General features: G+C 39.9%; 1 protein-coding gene across 4 annotated transcripts in view; it reads left to right on the top strand.

Annotated features, from left to right (window-relative positions):
- Positions 1-17,985, top strand: part of pacsin1b (protein kinase C and casein kinase substrate in neurons 1b) — a 32,055-nt gene that overhangs the window by 8,867 nt on the left and 5,203 nt on the right. Inside the window, exons 2-8 of one of the 4 annotated variants that reach the window (XM_044171620.1) lie at positions 894-968; positions 12,509-12,634; positions 15,778-15,934; positions 16,044-16,279; positions 16,808-16,963; positions 17,416-17,591; positions 17,681-17,801. In XM_044171620.1, coding sequence (XP_044027555.1) covers positions 12,575-12,634; positions 15,778-15,934; positions 16,044-16,279; positions 16,808-16,963; positions 17,416-17,591; positions 17,681-17,801 — 906 coding nt within the window. In that variant the 5' untranslated portion in view covers positions 894-968; positions 12,509-12,574. Of the gene's footprint in view, positions 1-893; positions 969-6,956; positions 7,357-10,620; positions 10,642-12,508; positions 12,635-15,777; positions 15,935-16,043; positions 16,280-16,807; positions 16,964-17,415; positions 17,592-17,680; positions 17,802-17,985 lie in introns of those variants that run through there. The other 3 variants (XM_044171623.1, XM_044171628.1, XM_044171622.1) reach the window with 3 other exon arrangements.

Below are 17,985 nucleotides of genomic sequence, written 5' to 3'. Positions count from 1 at the left end.
AACATGATTAGATGATACACAGATGGCACATACTGGGGACGAGCATCTGTCTGTGTGGATAGACAACTGGTTTTATTTGAGTCTTTCATGACTTGAAGGATTTCAGGCGATAATCCTGCAAGTTATTATGCTCTGCTGTGTGCTGTACGATCAGTGGAAAGTCTGCTTCAGTGGGAAGCTTCTCTGTCTTTCTGTGAGGACACACACCTGCGTGCTCTGGTTCTTTTTATTCACAGCATCACACTAAATAACAAAAGAGCTTCTGCGCATTTGTCCTCGAATGTGTTAAAGCATTTGTTATGTTTTCATTTCTGTGAAAAAACTGTCTCCCAAGATAATTTCTGTTATTTTGAGAATGCTATTATTCTTTTATTCATGCATCATTTTTTAAAATATTGACATATTGTGGATCCTCGTCAGTTGAAAGACACTCAGACACGTGGAATTCATTGTACATCAGCAAATCTGTATTGACTGAGTGAATGCAGCACGGCTGACCTGATGCCCCGATGTTGACTTATCTGTCCTCCACGGAACAGGCTTTATCTAACCACCTGTGTGACCGTGTCCTTTCTCTGTTCTTCCCGTCTGCCTTATCTTTTTGATGACTAAGTTTCTGTCTCTTCCGCCCTTCTCTCTATCAGTCTGTCTCTGAATCTCCTTTGCCTGGCACCTTTCTAAGGAATGTGCGTTACAAGGGAGAGCCGTCAGTCTCCACCCTCCCTCGCAGCTAGCTAATTATTGATGCATTAATGTGTCTTCTCAGGGATCTGTCAAAGTTCAGTCTCACAGTGTGTGTGTGTGTGTGTGTGTGAGAGTGTGTGTGGAAAAGGCGTGCTATACCGCAGGATGTGTCATGGTTGCAGGTGACGCTCTTTGACTCTCGGTTTCAGGTGTCTCCTGAAGGCTGTCAAGAAATTACTGGGAGTGACGCTGAGGACTGAGTGGCCGCAGAGAGGACAGACCAGGTTCAGTAAACTGCTGTGATCTGTAATGATACGTCTGAATGTCTGCTTTTAGACCTTATAGTTGTATACTTATAGTCGTATAGCTGAATTTGTAGTAGAATTTTTCCAGTAGTTGCGTCTATGTTAGCTGTCATATAACAGATAATGAATTCTGACTTGAATGAGTGAATGCAGGGTTTTTTGGGGGTTTATTAAGTGTTTTTTTAAACAGGTCATGGCCGATAAAGAGCCATGAAAGTCATCTTAGATTAAGTACACACGGACCTTGATCTTTGCGTTATCTAATTGAAGGTATGGACTTTAAAAAACCAGTCCACCGATTTGGCATTGTCAGATTCACAGAGGACAGTTTTTTTTTAAAAAGTATCAAAATCAATGCAGCAGAACCAGAGATATTGTCTATTTTATTTCATACATTCTTCTTATCAAAACCTACCCACAATGCAACTCGACTGCTGACAGTTCGGTCGGAACAAGCTTTAGTGCGTTATGCTAGTAGCAGCTAGCGAGTAGCCTCGACCTGCTAGCCACAAGCAGAGATGAAGAGCGGGCTACAGAGGTCTGGCAACCTCACTTCTTTCTAACTCCACATCCCCAGATTTGTTTTTGTTTTTTTTCAAACAGCCCCAACTGACTTTGTGCAGCTCTCTCTGGAGTCACAAAGGCCTTGTACAACTTTTTTTATTTTTTGACATATGCAGTAGTAGTCTCCAAGACCTGGTAAACATACTTTGATGTGTAAAATCGGACAAGTTCCTCTTTAAGTATTCACAATGGCATTCCAGTAGCATACCCTTGTACACGCTCTGTATATTTGTTAACACGTAGACACAGATTAATGTGAATAAGTTGTGGTCGGCCGCTTTATCTTCTGTTGTTGATCATCCGAGGCTTCCTGTGTCCTTGCTCCTGCTAATCAATTACACATTGATTGTACTGTATAAAGGCTGTAGCTGCTAAAAATAGGACCATTGTACATTGTATTTAAGTCTGTTTGTGTCCTGAACTTCTGTATTATTGATGTTACATGAATATTGTAGAGAAACAGGAATGAGTTTCAGTTATTCTGCCGTCTGACTGCCGAGGTTTTGCAAAATCGTTGTTGGCTGTTGTTTGGATACAGCATCAACACCTTTTTCTGCATGTGTTTGATGTTCTGAGCATTTTCCAACAGTGCACTGCTTTTTTATTCATACAGCTGCTACAATCCTCTACTGCTGGCTATTAAGCGACACCATGAGAGCAGCTGAGGGTCCAGAACCTTTTATCAAGGCTTCCTAAATAACCAACAGCTGTTGAGAGAGGCGAGAGCCGTACAGATTCTCTTTCTTTATTCACATTTTATTTACCTGCAACACTAATGTTTGCAGCCGAGACGTCAGCTGAGAATCCAGGATGTTTTGCAGGGCTGGAATTGTTTATCAGGGACCATCAGTGGTGATATTAATCTTGGTGAAAACTGGAGTGTATTGTTTTATACATTATAAGATTACATTTCAAATTAACTCACACACTGATCTGGGCTTTAGTTTGTAGTACACAAAGTAGATGTGTTTTGTGCTGTTGGGATTAGCTGTGACATGTTGTTTTTTTTACAAAGTTCTTCTTCAGGCATGTTTTAGCGCTGCTCACCCGTATCGATCTCTTTGTTTTATAATCCAATTGTCTTTACAGTGACGTGAGATTACATCAATCCTTAAAGAGTTTGTTTCTCTTTGTGAGTCAGGTTGGTTATCTCTATCTGTTTACACAGCAGTGTGAATTTTTGATGAATGTGGTTCTATATATGGGACTTGAATCTGATGAGGGCAGCAGCAGCAACAGTTTGTCCTGAGGGAAAGAAAAAGTGCTGCATCTGAATAATGTGGCCAAGATCTCACTGTACAGGAGGTGTTTGTGCTCAGAGGGCAGAGGGCAGCTCCAGTGATAGATACAGTGGATGTGTGTGTCTGTTTATATGTATGTGTGTGTGTATGAGGGCATATGAAGATAGTGGAAATCATTAAGTGATCGCTTTTTCAAACAACACAAAAAGCTACTGTGTGACTGTCAGGGCGTATAAGAAGCAATATATTTGTTTGCTTGCTTTTCCTTGAAGTGTCACCTCATTTTTATCAACTATTTTGGAAAATGTCAGCAGCTTTTTTTTTTGTTCCTGTCGTCTTTTATCTCAGATTCAGTATGAAGGATGAACTGAAGCGGAGTGCACTGTTTTCTTTTGTTTTTCTTTGTTAGAACAAACAATTTGTTTCACACGTTTCACAGTATTTTAGCAATCCATTCCAATATTTCAATATCCATTTTTAAATCCAGGTGTCCTGCGCTTTGCTGGGTATTGTTAGGCAACGTGCAATACTGGTGCAAATACAATGCTTGAGTTTTGGTCCTGAAACCAAAACAATACTTTTTTAAAATATCTTCTGAGGTATACAAACATGTTTTTCCACAAATCATTTTTTTCTATTTAAAGAGGCACTCCAGTTATTTAGTATTGCACATCCATAAAGATGTGGGACTCACAAGAGACACATATAAACAAAGAATGGTCTAAATTGAAGCAGGAGAGGCCAAAATATCCCGACTTTTAGTCTCTAGTATGGATCAAGCTCCAGAAACTCTGGATCCTACAATTCCCGTAATGCAACTTTCTCGTATTTCACTGGACCACGTCTGCCTTCTAAATGTCCTCTTCTTTCAAACCCCTCACCTCCAGTTCATAACGCAGGCTTTCTATTGAAAATATTACGCTCCAAGCCCAAGCCGAGATAACCCTGATGACATCAAGCCACAGTACGAGAACTTTGCTCATTTTAGATCATATAAGCTGTGATCAATGGCCATCCATCTTAGTCTGTAATTGTCGGTCAGGTGTCGAATACAGCAAGAGACATGGTTTCTATTAGATCCTGTGGTAGCAGACTTTTTTGTGAGAGTTTTAAATGCAAATACAAGTTTAATCAGTTTGTCTTGCTCCACCTGCTGAGATTTGATACTTCCCTGAAACTTAGTGACCTAGTTGAAGATCTTTAGATATACTATATTTGAAGAACTGACTTTGAACCAGTCTCTCCTGTAAGTCCACAGAGAGCTTGAAGAGGAATTCTCAAAACTTCATTTAAAGTTTAAGCTTAAGAAACTGTGGAGTTTCTCTCATGACATGAGGTTGTGCAGCTATATTAACGTCAGTTGTTTTGATTTCACACTGTGTCACAGATTTTAAAGAACAAGTAAGTTTTGTTTTGTTTGAAAGAATATACTTTACAATCACATTGTCTACCATTGTATATTGTCCTGATGCAACTGATTTCTGCTGTAAAATGTTGCATATTTCTAGTTTTAACATGATGTTAGAATTGTTAGCAACATAGGCAGGGGCTGTCAAAAGAGGACTGAATAGATTAGAGCATAACAAACACGGCTGTGAAGTTCAGTTTATAATTCTATGTAAAATTGACGTGGCAAATAAATAATCTTTAGCTGTCACAAAATATAGATTTTTTTTTTAAATAAATACATTCCAGCCACAGGGACCGTGGCTTATACAATATGATGTCACTTTAAACCAGTCAAGTTGCAGGTTTCATACAGCTAGATGTTCAGATGTACCCCAGTACATTTTTATTAGCCATGCTAGTGGTGTGGCTCTAGGGATGACAATGGCAGTCAGTTTATTGATCAGTCCATCACTTTTGTCCAGACTGAAATATCTCAACAACTACTGGATGGATCCTCCTCAGGATATAGTGTAATAACTTTAGTGATCCACTAACTTTTAATTTAGCACCACCATCAGGTCAAAATTTACATTTTTCCAGTACTTTGGTTTATGACCTAATTCCTGCAAAACGAATGACATTTCCATCAGCCTCAGCTGTACTCTGTGATAGTTATCAAATGTTAGCATACTGACACACTAAACAAAGATGGTAAACATTATACCTACTAAACATCAGCCTGTTAAGCTTACTGATTTAGTTCAAAGCAAGTAAAGCCTCACAGAGCTTGGCTGTAGACTTTTAGTCTTGTTAATCCCTATTCTCTCTGTATCATAGTCTTCTTTATATCCATCTATCAAAGCCATGTTCTGCTGCCTGTGCTTCCGGATTTGATCTCCAATTTATTTTTGCATGATGACTTGTGAAATCACCAGTGTAACAGCGCTGATTACACACTGTAGCGCAGTCCTTTCACCGCAGTGTCTTCATCATCAACCTCACCTCAGCAGTCACCACTGTGGCCTGTCTGTCCTCCACCTCACCTGTCCTGTTCACAACTCAGCACTCCACACAGAGCTGATCACGCAGCAGAGACACACAGTTGTCCACTCTTTTCTCTGTGATCGCTGTGCTCTCTTGTCTCATCGTAACAGCCAGATTGTGACGTCATGTCACTCTGGTTGGCAGGGTGATCGAGCTGCAGCTGAGACTGTGACAGAGCGCTCCCTCCGTTGTTCTACTGGTTTTTGAAAGCACAGGATCTCTTGGATAAGTAATGCTGCCAAGGAGAGAGCTGGCGAAATGTTGTCTATACAATTGCAGATGTGAAGTATTAGTATAGTCAAAGAGGACTTTGGCTTAGTAACTACTTTCATTATGCTTAACTGTATCATTTGTGATCAACATATTTATGATTTTATTGCCTTTGCATTTGGCTCTGCATTTCATCCCTATATACAGTACAGTTGTATAGCTTAACTTTTGTTTTGAGCTTTATGACAAGTTGTCTAATTATTTTTTATGACATATGCTCTCTGGCCTTCATGCAAATTAAGAACAGCTTACGTATATCTATCTCAGGGTCACTTCTACCCTTCATATGCTCAGCTTGATATTGTCGTTGTTAACCTAATTTGTGGTGTATCGAAATTAAGCCTCTTTTATTATCTGGACCACTGGACCAAATTCTGAAACTTTCTCTGTTTCCACCTCTTATGGCTTTTTTCCCTCTGGTCTTCCCTTCCTTCTTCTCAGAATATGTCCACACTAAGTGGAAATAAGTAAGTAAGCTTTTCCAGAGTTGGTTTCCAGAGTGTATAAATCTAAATACTTCAGCTGCGCTCTTTATAAAACTGAGCTTTTGTAAAACAATGAGGTATGTCTGGGGGCTGTGTGGCAGTAAAGTTAAGATGACAACTTTCTGTCACCTCTAACCCTCTTTTTATCATAGAATCAGTATTTTTATCATTAGTATTCCCCTTTTAATAGTAATGATAATATCAACTTATCTTATTCCATTTTTATTGTAATACCATTTCATCTTGTTTTTATCTTATCTTATATGTTTACATATATGTAATACCTCCTTATCTTGTATGTTGTTATCTTATATGTTTTTCACATACATGATTTTTGCCTATTTTTCTTGCTTGCTTTTATTTTGAAGCACATTGAGTCTACGCCTGTCATAACATTATGACTTAAATCATTATTTTAGACTCAGACTCAGTTGTCAGACAACAGAAACAGAAAAATATCTAAATGAAAACAAGTCATAAGTTCGTATTAAAATGTAAAATAGGTCATCACAGAAAGTAGGGCGGACTCAGAACAGAAGTTTAACCAGCTAAAACTCAGCAGACTAACCGGGATGAAACAATTAAACAGTTGCACTCCTGACCTGATGCGCCAGAGCCTTTGATTGCACAATTTTGCCAAACAAAATAATAAAACCAAAAATTCCTTTTGTTTAGGTATTTTATTGTAGACAGATAACTGTACAGCCTGAAAAAGCAGACGTGAATGTATGTCAATTTCATACAGTAGTGTCAGACTTTGTTGAAGCCTATATTAAGTAATAAGAAATATAGTTTGTTTCCCAGCATTTAAAAAAATATAACTTGACTATAATGCCTAATAACTTCAGTAATAATACCTAGTGTGTGATGCTTTTATAGAGGCATTCAAATGTCTCAGTGTATAATCTCATTTTGAAATGAAACTATGTTACCTCTGATCGTTCATATCACCAGTTCCACCAAAGTCTGATCATTAAACACTTCACACAACCACGTATCTACAGTGCTGTTCATAAACAGCAGCAGCAGCCCACCTTCTCCATCCCCCCCTTTTCTCTCTCTCCCTCCTCTCTGTCCTGCTGCTCTGTCTGAGCCATTCACGCAAAGCACCACAGGATTATCCCTCACTCATTGAGAAACACACACATACACACAGTCCTTTACTGCACGGTGCTCCAGGCAGGAAGATCTCAGATCACAGATCATCTTCCCCTGCTCTTTACGCCGATGCTCCGTCAGTCAGAGAGGACGCAAAAATAAACGAACGGGAGGGGAGAAGAGGAGGCGAGGAGGAGAGGGGCTCACTGCTGGAGGAGCCCACGTGTCTCTTTTCTCCTAGCTGCAGCCTTAGCCGCTGTTAATGGAGGACTGGGGGTAAGCTTTTGTTGCTTTGGCGGGGGGCTGTGTGCTCCCTCTCTTCGGGTGTATTGCTTCGTCTTTGTCTTGGGGTTTGACTCTCTTGACGTGTTGATGCTACTGGCTCGCTGTGCTGCGAGTGGTGGTGCTTTTTGGTGCCTGTGCACTTGCTTTAGAGGGATGGGGTTTCCCAATGCTCTTTTAGTCTCATTGCTTGTTTGTGAGGATGTGGATCTTTGACTGAGACTGCAGGTTGTACTGATGAAAGAGAAAAAAGAGTGAGGAATGAATCAAAGCAATGTGATAAATTCAAAGTGATAACCTTGGAGGGTACTGTCAATGTTTGGGTTTGTGTGTGTGTGTGTGTGGGTAGGTGTTGTTTGTCTGTCTACAATGAATAACTCACTCGATAGTGTACTCTAAATTAGAAATACAGTCAGATTCATGTCATTATTTCTGTCTCAGTTTTATCTCTACTTGTTGGCTTTGCAAAAAAAAAAGTGGAAAAAGCTAGTCTGTGGTTGTTTTCCTACAGTGCGATCTGTCTTTCTGTGAGCCAAGCAAAGGTCTATCCTGAACAAAAGCCCCCTCTCGGCATGTAGCTAATGGATTAACCAAGCATGATAAACACCCACTCATGCCATGCTCTACACTGCATCTGGCCGGGGCATTTGTTTTGCCCAAAGCTGTTGGGTTAGTAATTCCCCTCGATTAACTGGATTTTCGAGTCTCCTCACTTCCCTCTCTCATTTCATCTCTGCCCGTCATTGTCAAAAGTGTTGCTCCATCCATTGGGCCACGGCTGACCCAAATACCCATGCAGCTCCCACCCCTCCCCCTGACCTCCTATCAAAACACATCACTGCTCCTTCTCTTTCTATTGTTTCAAATGTGTCTCTTCTGCATCAAATCCTTCTTCATCAACAGCTTTGGCTTTGGTGAGATTTTTATTAATTATGAGACAATCATCTAACCGTCAGTTTCTAATCAGCTGGTGGCCTCAGTTACAGTAGGAGAAAGAAACATAGATATACATACCTGACCTGTCTCTTGATGTTTCATTAATTTTTGTTATAAATCAAATTGTTTTTCATTGTGTGAGGTACAGGCACAAAATGTGTGTCTTGAACAAATAGTGTGACATTCTCATGTCTGTGTACTAAATATGAGGCTACAGCCAGCAGCCGGTTATCTTAGCTTAGCACAAAGACTGGAAACAGGAAACAGCTAGCCTGGCTCTGTCCAAAGGTAACTAAATCTGCCTACCAGCACCTCTAAAAATGAATCCGTACAAAAACCAAAGTATAAAAACGACAAGTTGTGGTTTTATGAGGTTTCCAGGTAACCAGCAGAGACTCCAGGAAGTTACTGATCCCGGCCAAGAAATAGTCTGGCACATAAACCCCTGTAAAACCACAACTTGACATTTTTACATGTCGGTTTTTGTACAGATTCATTTTGAGAGGTGCTTGTAGGCAGTTTTTGTTACTTTTAGCCAGAGCCAGGCTAGCTGTTTCCCCCTGTTTCCAGTCATTGTGCTAAGCTAAGTTAACCGGCTGCTGGCTGTAGCTTCATAATTACCATATAGACATGAGAGTGGTATTGATCGTCTCATCTAACTCTCTGCAAGAAAGCAATAAGCATATTTATTTGTACTATTCCTTTAACATACAAAGTTTGTCATTCATCAGAGGGTAGATGACTCATTCTCAGCATACTTTGGTTGTTTTATGAAGCACTGTCGCAAAAATGACCTTGCATATCGCATGCATCATTACAACATCACAGAACAAATCCTTATCAAATGCTTTCACATTATCATCTGTTGATATTTTGTATTCCAGCAGAGGCTCAGTGAAACTTGTCTGTAGCTGCAGCTGGCATTTCACTGCACTGATAACAGTATTGTCAAATAACCCTCCTCATTGTTTTGGTGTCATCTTGTGTTTGTCATCCAGTTCATTTGCATCGTCGCTTTGCATCTTATCTTGATCTGCATTTCTGTTGGTTGGTTGGTTTGCGTGTTTTTGTTTGTAGCTCCTGTCTCACCTGCACACATTCATATCCTATTTCTTATTTTTTGTAATGCATCTTTTCGGTGTTCAGTGTTGTATCACTTCTTTGATTTATGCTTCTGCAAATATCTCAAGTAAACAAAATGTCTGGGCTTTTGTTATCATATCATAGTGGGATAGTGCAGTTGAAAGTGATAATTGATTAAAAAAGTCAGGTGAGCTCATGCGCAGGTGGGAAGCTCTGATAACCAAGACTTGAAGGAAAATTCTCAACCTGGATCTTTTCCTCATAATTGTGTCCATTCTGACTACGGTTCATGCTAACTTTCGGCACTTCTGTTGTTGAGATCCAGGAAACGCAGAGTTTCCCCTGAAGTAGCTCCCTGTAGATCTACAATAACTAATCCAAGTGGCTACTTTATGTTGTTTTCTTTTAGTCAAACTCAAAACACAAGTGTTTAAAATGATTTCTGTAAAATTGAAGTTTATTTGGAAAGCTTTTGGAGGCTCGCGCTGCTTGCCCTAAATATTGTTTTGCTGGACTCTACAATGGAGGTGGTGAGCGCAAAGTTAGCACGACCAAGAACAGCTACAATTACCTCAGGTTGAAAAATAAGAGTCAACTGCCAAGCAGCATTTATGAGCTTTTTCACTGACAACAGCTGCCTGCTGCGGCCGAAAACGGCACTGTGAGAGCAGTGAGAGCGAACCAAAACAGTAAAATTGCAGGCTGTACAGCTAAACAATGAGCTGAAAATCACTATACAGCTCCGTAAAGCCGAGGGGAGCTGCAGATTCTGGTGATAATTTTCTGTAGGCTCATCACTACGAGTGACACCTTTCACACTGTCACACTGTTTTCACATTGTCTTTTGATATATATCGATTATAGCGGCTTTAACTATGACAAACTGAGCATAGCTTCACTGATTTTTCAATCGCGTTTTAAGTCGCTCTCAAGCTGATGATATGCTTCATAAAGTGGTATTGAGAACAATATGTAATTTGTCACTTCAAACATAGGCTCTGGCCAAGGGGCCACTTGATCCCATGGGCCCCTGGGAATGTGCCCGGTAGGTCCGTTTAGAAATCTATCCATGGATGGATGGATATATAATTAGATAGTTTTGATTTTCTCTCTTTCTCCTCTCACTTTGGCAGTCATGTTGTGCCCTAATTTCAGCACGAATGTCATCATTAGCAATCATGTCACAGCTATTAATCTTCACAGCAGCAGGTGTTCCAGCGAGGCCTTGGGATAATGTTACTCTGCGGCTACAGTGGCTGGGTGAGTTGATGAAACTGAAAATGACTAGCCAGTCCTTAAATCTATTGTCATCTCAGGGAGTAGAGCGAAAAATAACCGGAAGCATTCAGGTTATGAGGAAGCTTGTGGTTTTCTAAGTGACTGAGCCTACCTGATATCAGTGTGTGGAAAGTATTGTGTAAAGTTAAATGCTCTGCTGGTGAACTTTTGATTTGCCCTGATGGTAATCGCTGATCTCGTCACCTTTAGTTTGGACTTTGTACACATTTGATTGCAAAGTTGTCAATGTTGGTATAATCCTCCCCCGATTTAATGATGAATATATTAGAGATGAAGCAACTGTTTGATTGCAGAACAGTAATTTATCAAGCAAAAATACAATTTAATGGTAATGTCTCCATTTTATATGCTTGTTTATTGAATGTCATTGTGACAATGTCATTGTAGACGATAAATCATAAAACAATCAGCAGATAATGAAAATAATTGTTAGTTACAGCCCTAGTTTTAGCCTTAGACTATATTTCAGAAATTGGTTTCGAAAACGCGTATAATCTGGGCTATTAATATGCCATTTATTTGTCAACCATAGAGTCACGTTATCTATTGCTCTTTAAAAAGCAGCTTAATTTGTTATGATCTTGTGTGGTTAATAATCTCTTGCATAAACCTTTCATCTGCGCTGTCTTTTTCTCGCTGCATAAGCATTTAGCATTCTTTTTGAAATCCATGACACAACATTTGTGGGTATTAGAAGATCATGAACAAAGTATCTACGTAGATCAAGACTGTGATGTTGTGATCACACGAGCTGCAGGAATAAGCATTTAATCTGTAGGCGATGGGTTGAAACAAAAAAATGCTATTTTAAACCACTGTGTCATAACTGCATGCTGTTCAGGTTTGAACGTGTGAGACGATTATTTTAGTGAATATAGCAACATTGTTTGCTGCTTATAACCATATTTATATCAACCTAATGTTTTTTGTGCACACTTATGACTGTATGCTCAAGGACCTCACATGGTTGCGGTCATTCACAATTTTTGAAAAACCTATTTTATTAACTGAGCCTATCGAAAAGCTTCGACTTTCGTCATTTCAGCAGTATTCACCATTTTACGGTATTCGTTACGACATAGCAAAAGGCATTTCCGGCAATCGGCTAGGCTAAAAACAAGGCTTACCTAGTCTGTTGCAGGTCACGTTTTGGCCTTTATTGTGGCTCAAGAACTGACATCTGACAGTTTGGTCTCATCTTGAACCAGAGCATTTGCACATTAATTCCATACCCTCTATGTTATGATCCAATTCAGTTAGGCATGATACGAGATGAATAAATCCCCATTTTGTTATCGTTGCCGCCATCTTCACTATATGGGAGCTGGGAGGGACAATTGAGTGGGATACTTTGTTTGGGAGAGGAGAGGGAGGAGTTTTATTTTGTGTGGTGTGTTACAACAATATCTTATAAATAAATAAGAATGTTTAAATTCAGATCTTTGGACTTAATGTCCCGTTTATTGTTTTCTTATTAAGTTTATACACTTTGGCGAACCCAGGACGTTTGGTTACAATACCACATACACTATTATATCCATCTTAAAGAAAACTGAGGCTATACTATACAAAAACACTTTATTAAACTTTGCATACATTTATATAAGAAAACGTATACAAAAAAACGTTCTCCCCTTCATTCCACTATTCTCATGCATACATGCTGGACACACAGCCTGCCCTGCACTCCCCGTTCCCCACCCACATCTGCACTCTACTGAGTGCACTCTTCTAGTTATAAGTGTGTTTAAGCGTCTCATGTATCCCTCTATTAGCACTGCTCACAGTCTCTGTGTTTACACTCATCTGTGCTCGTCTTCTCTTACAGTGCATGAGGAGTGTTACTCTGCTGCAGACCGCCACAGCCTGAAGCCATCCTGCCAAATCTGGGACCATGTCCGGAGCCTACGACGAGTCCGCCAGCCAGGAGGAGACCACAGACAGTTTCTGGGAGGTGAGACAGCTTTGACAGATTAAACTTAACTGGGAACTGACATTGCCTAGTCACTGAACCTGCCTCATCTGGGAGGTGAGAAGAAAGATCTGGGGCCTCGTTTATCAACTGCGTGTAGGCACAGATTCACACATAAATACATGAGCTGATGTTTTATCAGTAGCATTTCCATCACTGAGCACCTGCCGCTTCATACGCAGATCTCTGAGCCAGCACATATCTGTTGATGACATTCACTTTTAATCACTCAGCATGACGACAAACGGTTATATTTTGGTTCCATTACTTAATCTTATAAATCTTCTGTTGTGCAACTGTTAAAATAAGTGCAACAATTAAAAACAAATGATTTAGTACTTCAATCCAGCCTTTAATGTGGTTGCTCTCTCAGTGTGACCATAAGGGACTTCCCACCAATGACTGCCACTATTTTTTCATCTGTGGATGACACTGAAGTGGCACTCTGCCTCCTCCTGTGGCCCTGATGTCTCCTTCGTGAGGTCTTTTTCACTTATTATACAGCTCTTGTTCGAGATGACACTGTTTGCAGCATTTATGACAACCTGCCTTCATGCTGTCTTTTTTGTTCTTTGACAAGCCACATGTGGAATTGCCAAATTAAACATTTTACTTTAGCTGAAACTCATTTTCTGTGTCGCAACCCCTTTGAAGTTTGTCTTCCTTTTCTTCCTTACTTGCTCCATTTTTCAATTAAGCAGTCCTACATTTTGGGTGCTAGCTACTAAGCCTTTGTTAATGGGCCTGTTGGTGGAAGAGGTGCGATTTGTCATTGTTCATTTCACATCAGGTCTACGTTCACATGTTAAATACCAACTTTCTTGTCCATACAGGCAGTTCTTATGCACATATTTGGATGATTAGATGATTAAGCTTTTATAAATGAGCCTTTGATGTTGAAGTTGTACTGGCTTCTACATAATGAGGGTCTTGAGCTTGTTAAAGGCATGTTACTGCTGTACCTGTCTCCAACCACTACAATGACAGCTACACTGTACAGGTTTTCCAATGTACTGCATGACTTCCATACTGACTCCTCCTGCTTCTGTCTCCTGTTTAAAGGAGAGAGACTAGTCTCAAATTGAAGCCATCCGCTATCTGTCTGTGTCTAGCAGTAGTTGCTCTTAGTCGCCGACAGAGTTAACCAAATCACATAAATCCAAATGATTTGCCTGAAAATAGTACTAAATTGATTTATCAAGGTTTTCCTGTTATTACTAAACAATTCTGATACTCCTTGTACTGTCTGATATGTAAATATATCTAAACAAAACAAATATTTGCAAATAGTATTTGAGTTCTGATGACAGGTTAACAGATGCACGATAGTAGGGCTGCAAGTAACAATAACTTTCATTATCAATTAATATGACAATTATTTTTCTCAATTAATTGATTGTTTGGTCAGTAAATAAAGTTAGTTTCCTAAAGCCACAGATGATTGATGTCATATTGCTTGTTTTGTCTGACCAATAGTCCAAAACCCCAAAATATCCAGATTACTATCACTAAAGACAAAGAAAAGCAGCAAATCTTCACAATTGAGAAGCTGAAACTAGGGAATGTTTGTCACGTTTGCTTGTAAAATGACTCCAACCGATCATATATAAAAATAGTGGCAGATTATTATTTTGTTGATTGAGTAATTGAGTTGTTTTAGCTCTAGATGACAGTATATTGTACTGGGTTTCTGCCACTTTATTACATCACCAACAAACTTTCCTTTGCACAAACAGCCCCCAGTAATTTGAGCAACAAGTCCATTCATTATATATGAGAGGTGGTGACTGTTCAGTGTTCAAACCAGGAAAAAGCTTGACCCATCTTAAGCTATAGATAATATTACTATCACATTGCTGCATGTTTAGATACAGTATGTATGATGGATAGACTCAGCGAGTATTTGAGGGAGAAAAGACGTATTGTCACTTCATACGTTCAGTGTTTATAATCCATTTCCTCTCGGACTCGGCTGCGTTTTATCCTCATCATGTCTCTTCAGCCGGGCAGAGCGTTCAGGAATCAGCTGGAGCAGCAAAGGTGCCTGTTTCCAGCACACAGTCACTACATCAGTTGTTGCATTGCAGTGCTGCCTGCTGATCGCTGACTCGGCTGGCTGCTGCTGAAGCAAAGGGCTGGTGTGGAATACAATCATTTGTCCCCCGGCTGCTTTCATTCAGCCCACATTTTAGATTTGTTAGTAGTCATTTTCAGGGTGAAGTATAGGTAAACATCTATTACACATTCAGCAAAGATGCAGCCCTTTTTTTTCCTGTCACAAAAGGTGTGAAATGAATGCATTAAGGTTGGATTTTAGCCTCTCTCTCACTCTTCCTGGGTAAAGCTACAGTAATAGCTCTCTGGGAGGTTGCTGCTCCTGTGTCCATGGAGAGTTGTAAATTATATGACATTAACACACCCTCTGCTTTCATTGCTTAACTCCACACACACCAGCAGTTTCTTCCCTGCTGTTCCCTCCTGCCTATACGATTCATCACCTGCAGGCAGCAATACAGCAGTTTTCTTAGTAACATAATACAAATCATGCCATCTTCCGCCATGACAGTCAATAATGAGACATTGCCACTTTTTTGTTGTAATTAGCAGATAATTACATACAATCAGAGGACATCAGAAAATCTATGTCAGCTCTTAATTTTTAAAGCAGCAGAAGGATTTTTAAAAATGAGCCTAAATCACAAAGTATGGATCCTGATAGCTAATTTCTTTCCATCTCCACTAATCAAAACCTTACCGATTATTTTTGTTCACCTAAAGCAGCCCTTCTCCAACCAGGAAGTGAAGAAATCACATAAACAGCAGTGACAGGAATAGTTCAACATTTTGGGAAACACACTTATGTGCTTTCTTGACGAGAGTTAGATTAGAAGACACGACTCTCATATCTGTCCGTTAAATATGAAGCTACAGCCAGCAGCCGGTTAGCTTAGCTTAGCATAAAGACTGGAAGTCAGTTGAAACAGCTAGCCTGGCACTTTCTAAAGTTCAAAAACCTGCACACCAGCACCAGCAACATTTGTGATAATAATAGTTGTATGATAAATGCATTTCTTCCAGTCGTATAAATTTACTGAAAGTAACTTGAGACATTGTTTTTATGTAAGGTTGGGAACTACAAACGTACGGTGAAGCGGATTGACGATGGTCACCGGCTCTGCAATGACCTGATGAACTGCATCCAGGAGCGTGCCAAAATCGAGAAAGCCTACGCACAGCAACTGACCGAGTGGTCCAAGAGATGGAGGCAGCTGGTAGACAAAGGTAAGCGGTGTTTCACACTCATATTATGAAAATTCTTTTCAATAACATACCTTTTTTTGTTTTGATATAATGCTTTACTTGGTTTACTCACCCTTCATTCCTCCACCAGGGCCTCAGTACGGCACAGTAGAGCGAGCTTGGATGGCGGTGATGACGGAGGCGGAGAAGGTGAGCGAGCTTCACCAGGAAGTGAAAAACAACCTGATCAACGAGGACTTTGAGAAGGTGAAGAACTGGCAGAAAGACTCGTACCACAAACAGATGATGGGAGGATTCAAGGAAACCAAAGAGGCAGACGAGGGCTTCAAGAAGGCCCAGAAACCCTGGGCCAAAAAGCTAAAAGAGGTGAAGTAGTGTGTTTTGTTTTTTTAACACATCCATTCATGTGCAACTAATTGGACACGTTTTTAGACATTGAACTCATTTTAATTTGTCACTTCACCCAAATTATATTTTTTTAAAAAGAGTTGTTTTATTTGCAGAGGTTTTTAAATCTCCATATTTGAGACTGCCACAAATGGTGAGTGGGATTTAGTTTTGTTGTGCTAACAGTAACCAGGACATTGATTCTGAGAAGACGTGTTGCTGTTTTTCAAGGTATACATTTTTCAGTGACATGAGCACAAATTAAATTCTTTTCACCTCAATTTGAGCTGCGGTGGCAGCTGATATTTTACAAATAAAACCAAAACTATCTGCTTGACTAGATGCCAATAGGGGTAAATATGACATTTTCAGAATTTTCTGACATTTTATAAGCAACAAAATTCATCATCAGATTAATCAATAATGAAAATAATCATTAGTTGCAGCCCTACTTTATTTGTGTTGAGTTTATAACTAAGTGAATTTGTTCATGTCATCTTCCTTTAGCTCGAGGCTGCCAAGAAGTCCTTCCACATGGCCTGCAAAGAGGAGAAGCTGGCGTCCACCAGAGAGGCCAACAGTAAGGGAGAGGCCTCTGTGACAGCTGACCAGCAGAAGAAACTCCATGAGAAAGTGGACAAGTGCAAACAGGACTCCCAGAGGGTGAGAGCATCAGCTGGCCTGTGGGATCAGTACTGTCTCTCCCTCAGTACTCCAACATTATCTGTTCTGCGCTGAAGTGGACTCTGACTGCCTTTCCTTCACACCCTTTAACCAAGATTATTTCTTGTGCTTGAATACACATTTATTGTCCTTGCAAGGTTAATAGGATTCACATTTGACCACAGAACTGAAACACAGGAACAGGAACATGTGGACTAGTGATTAAAACATTAGTCATCCCTGTATCAGAATTAGAATCAGCTTTAATACTGCAAGTCAAAAGTCATAAATATAAAATATAAAATAAAATATTAATAATATTTATAAAATATTATAAATATAGTAAAGAATATTTACAATATGACTGTTATTTAAATTATCAGTGCGATATCGTATAATAATTTATTTCAGGCTGTTAAGAGTTTGTTGCTTGTGTGTGTGTTAAAACTTAGGCCAAGGAGAAGTATGAGAAGGCTCTGGATGAGCTGAGTAAGTGCACGCCACAGTACATGGAAAACATGGGGCAGGTGTTCGATCAGTGCCAGCAGTTCGAAGAGAAAAGGCTGAGCTTCCTCAGGGAGGTACTGTTGGACATCAAACGCCACCTCAACCTCACAGAAGACCAAAGGTTTGAGACGTTTAAAACAGTTAATATGAAGAGAAACAGTCATCAGCTAATCATTACCCACACACCAAATCCTTGCTGTCTTTTCACAGTTATGCTATAGTGTACGGAGAACTTGAACACACCATCACATCAGCGAGCGCGCAGGAAGATCTGAAGTGGTTCAGCAACACCCACGGCCCTGGCATGCATATGAACTGGCCACAGTTTGAGGTAAATAAATACCATAACAAGCTACAATTTTAAGACATGTCTTACATCACTGAAGTCTCCGCTGGTTGCCTGAATCCTCACAGTGATGACAAGACTCTAGGAAGTTACTTCTTCTCATCTAATTCTCAGCCGGTGAACAAATAAGCATAGTTCCCAAAATGTTGAACTATTGCTTTAATATTAC

Source organism: Siniperca chuatsi, linkage group LG2, assembly GCF_020085105.1.
Source record: "Siniperca chuatsi isolate FFG_IHB_CAS linkage group LG2, ASM2008510v1, whole genome shotgun sequence".
Taxonomy (NCBI): domain Eukaryota; kingdom Metazoa; phylum Chordata; class Actinopteri; order Centrarchiformes; family Sinipercidae; genus Siniperca; species Siniperca chuatsi.
Note: the sequence above shows the minus strand (reverse complement) of the source record. Positions and strands in the feature narration are given on the sequence as shown.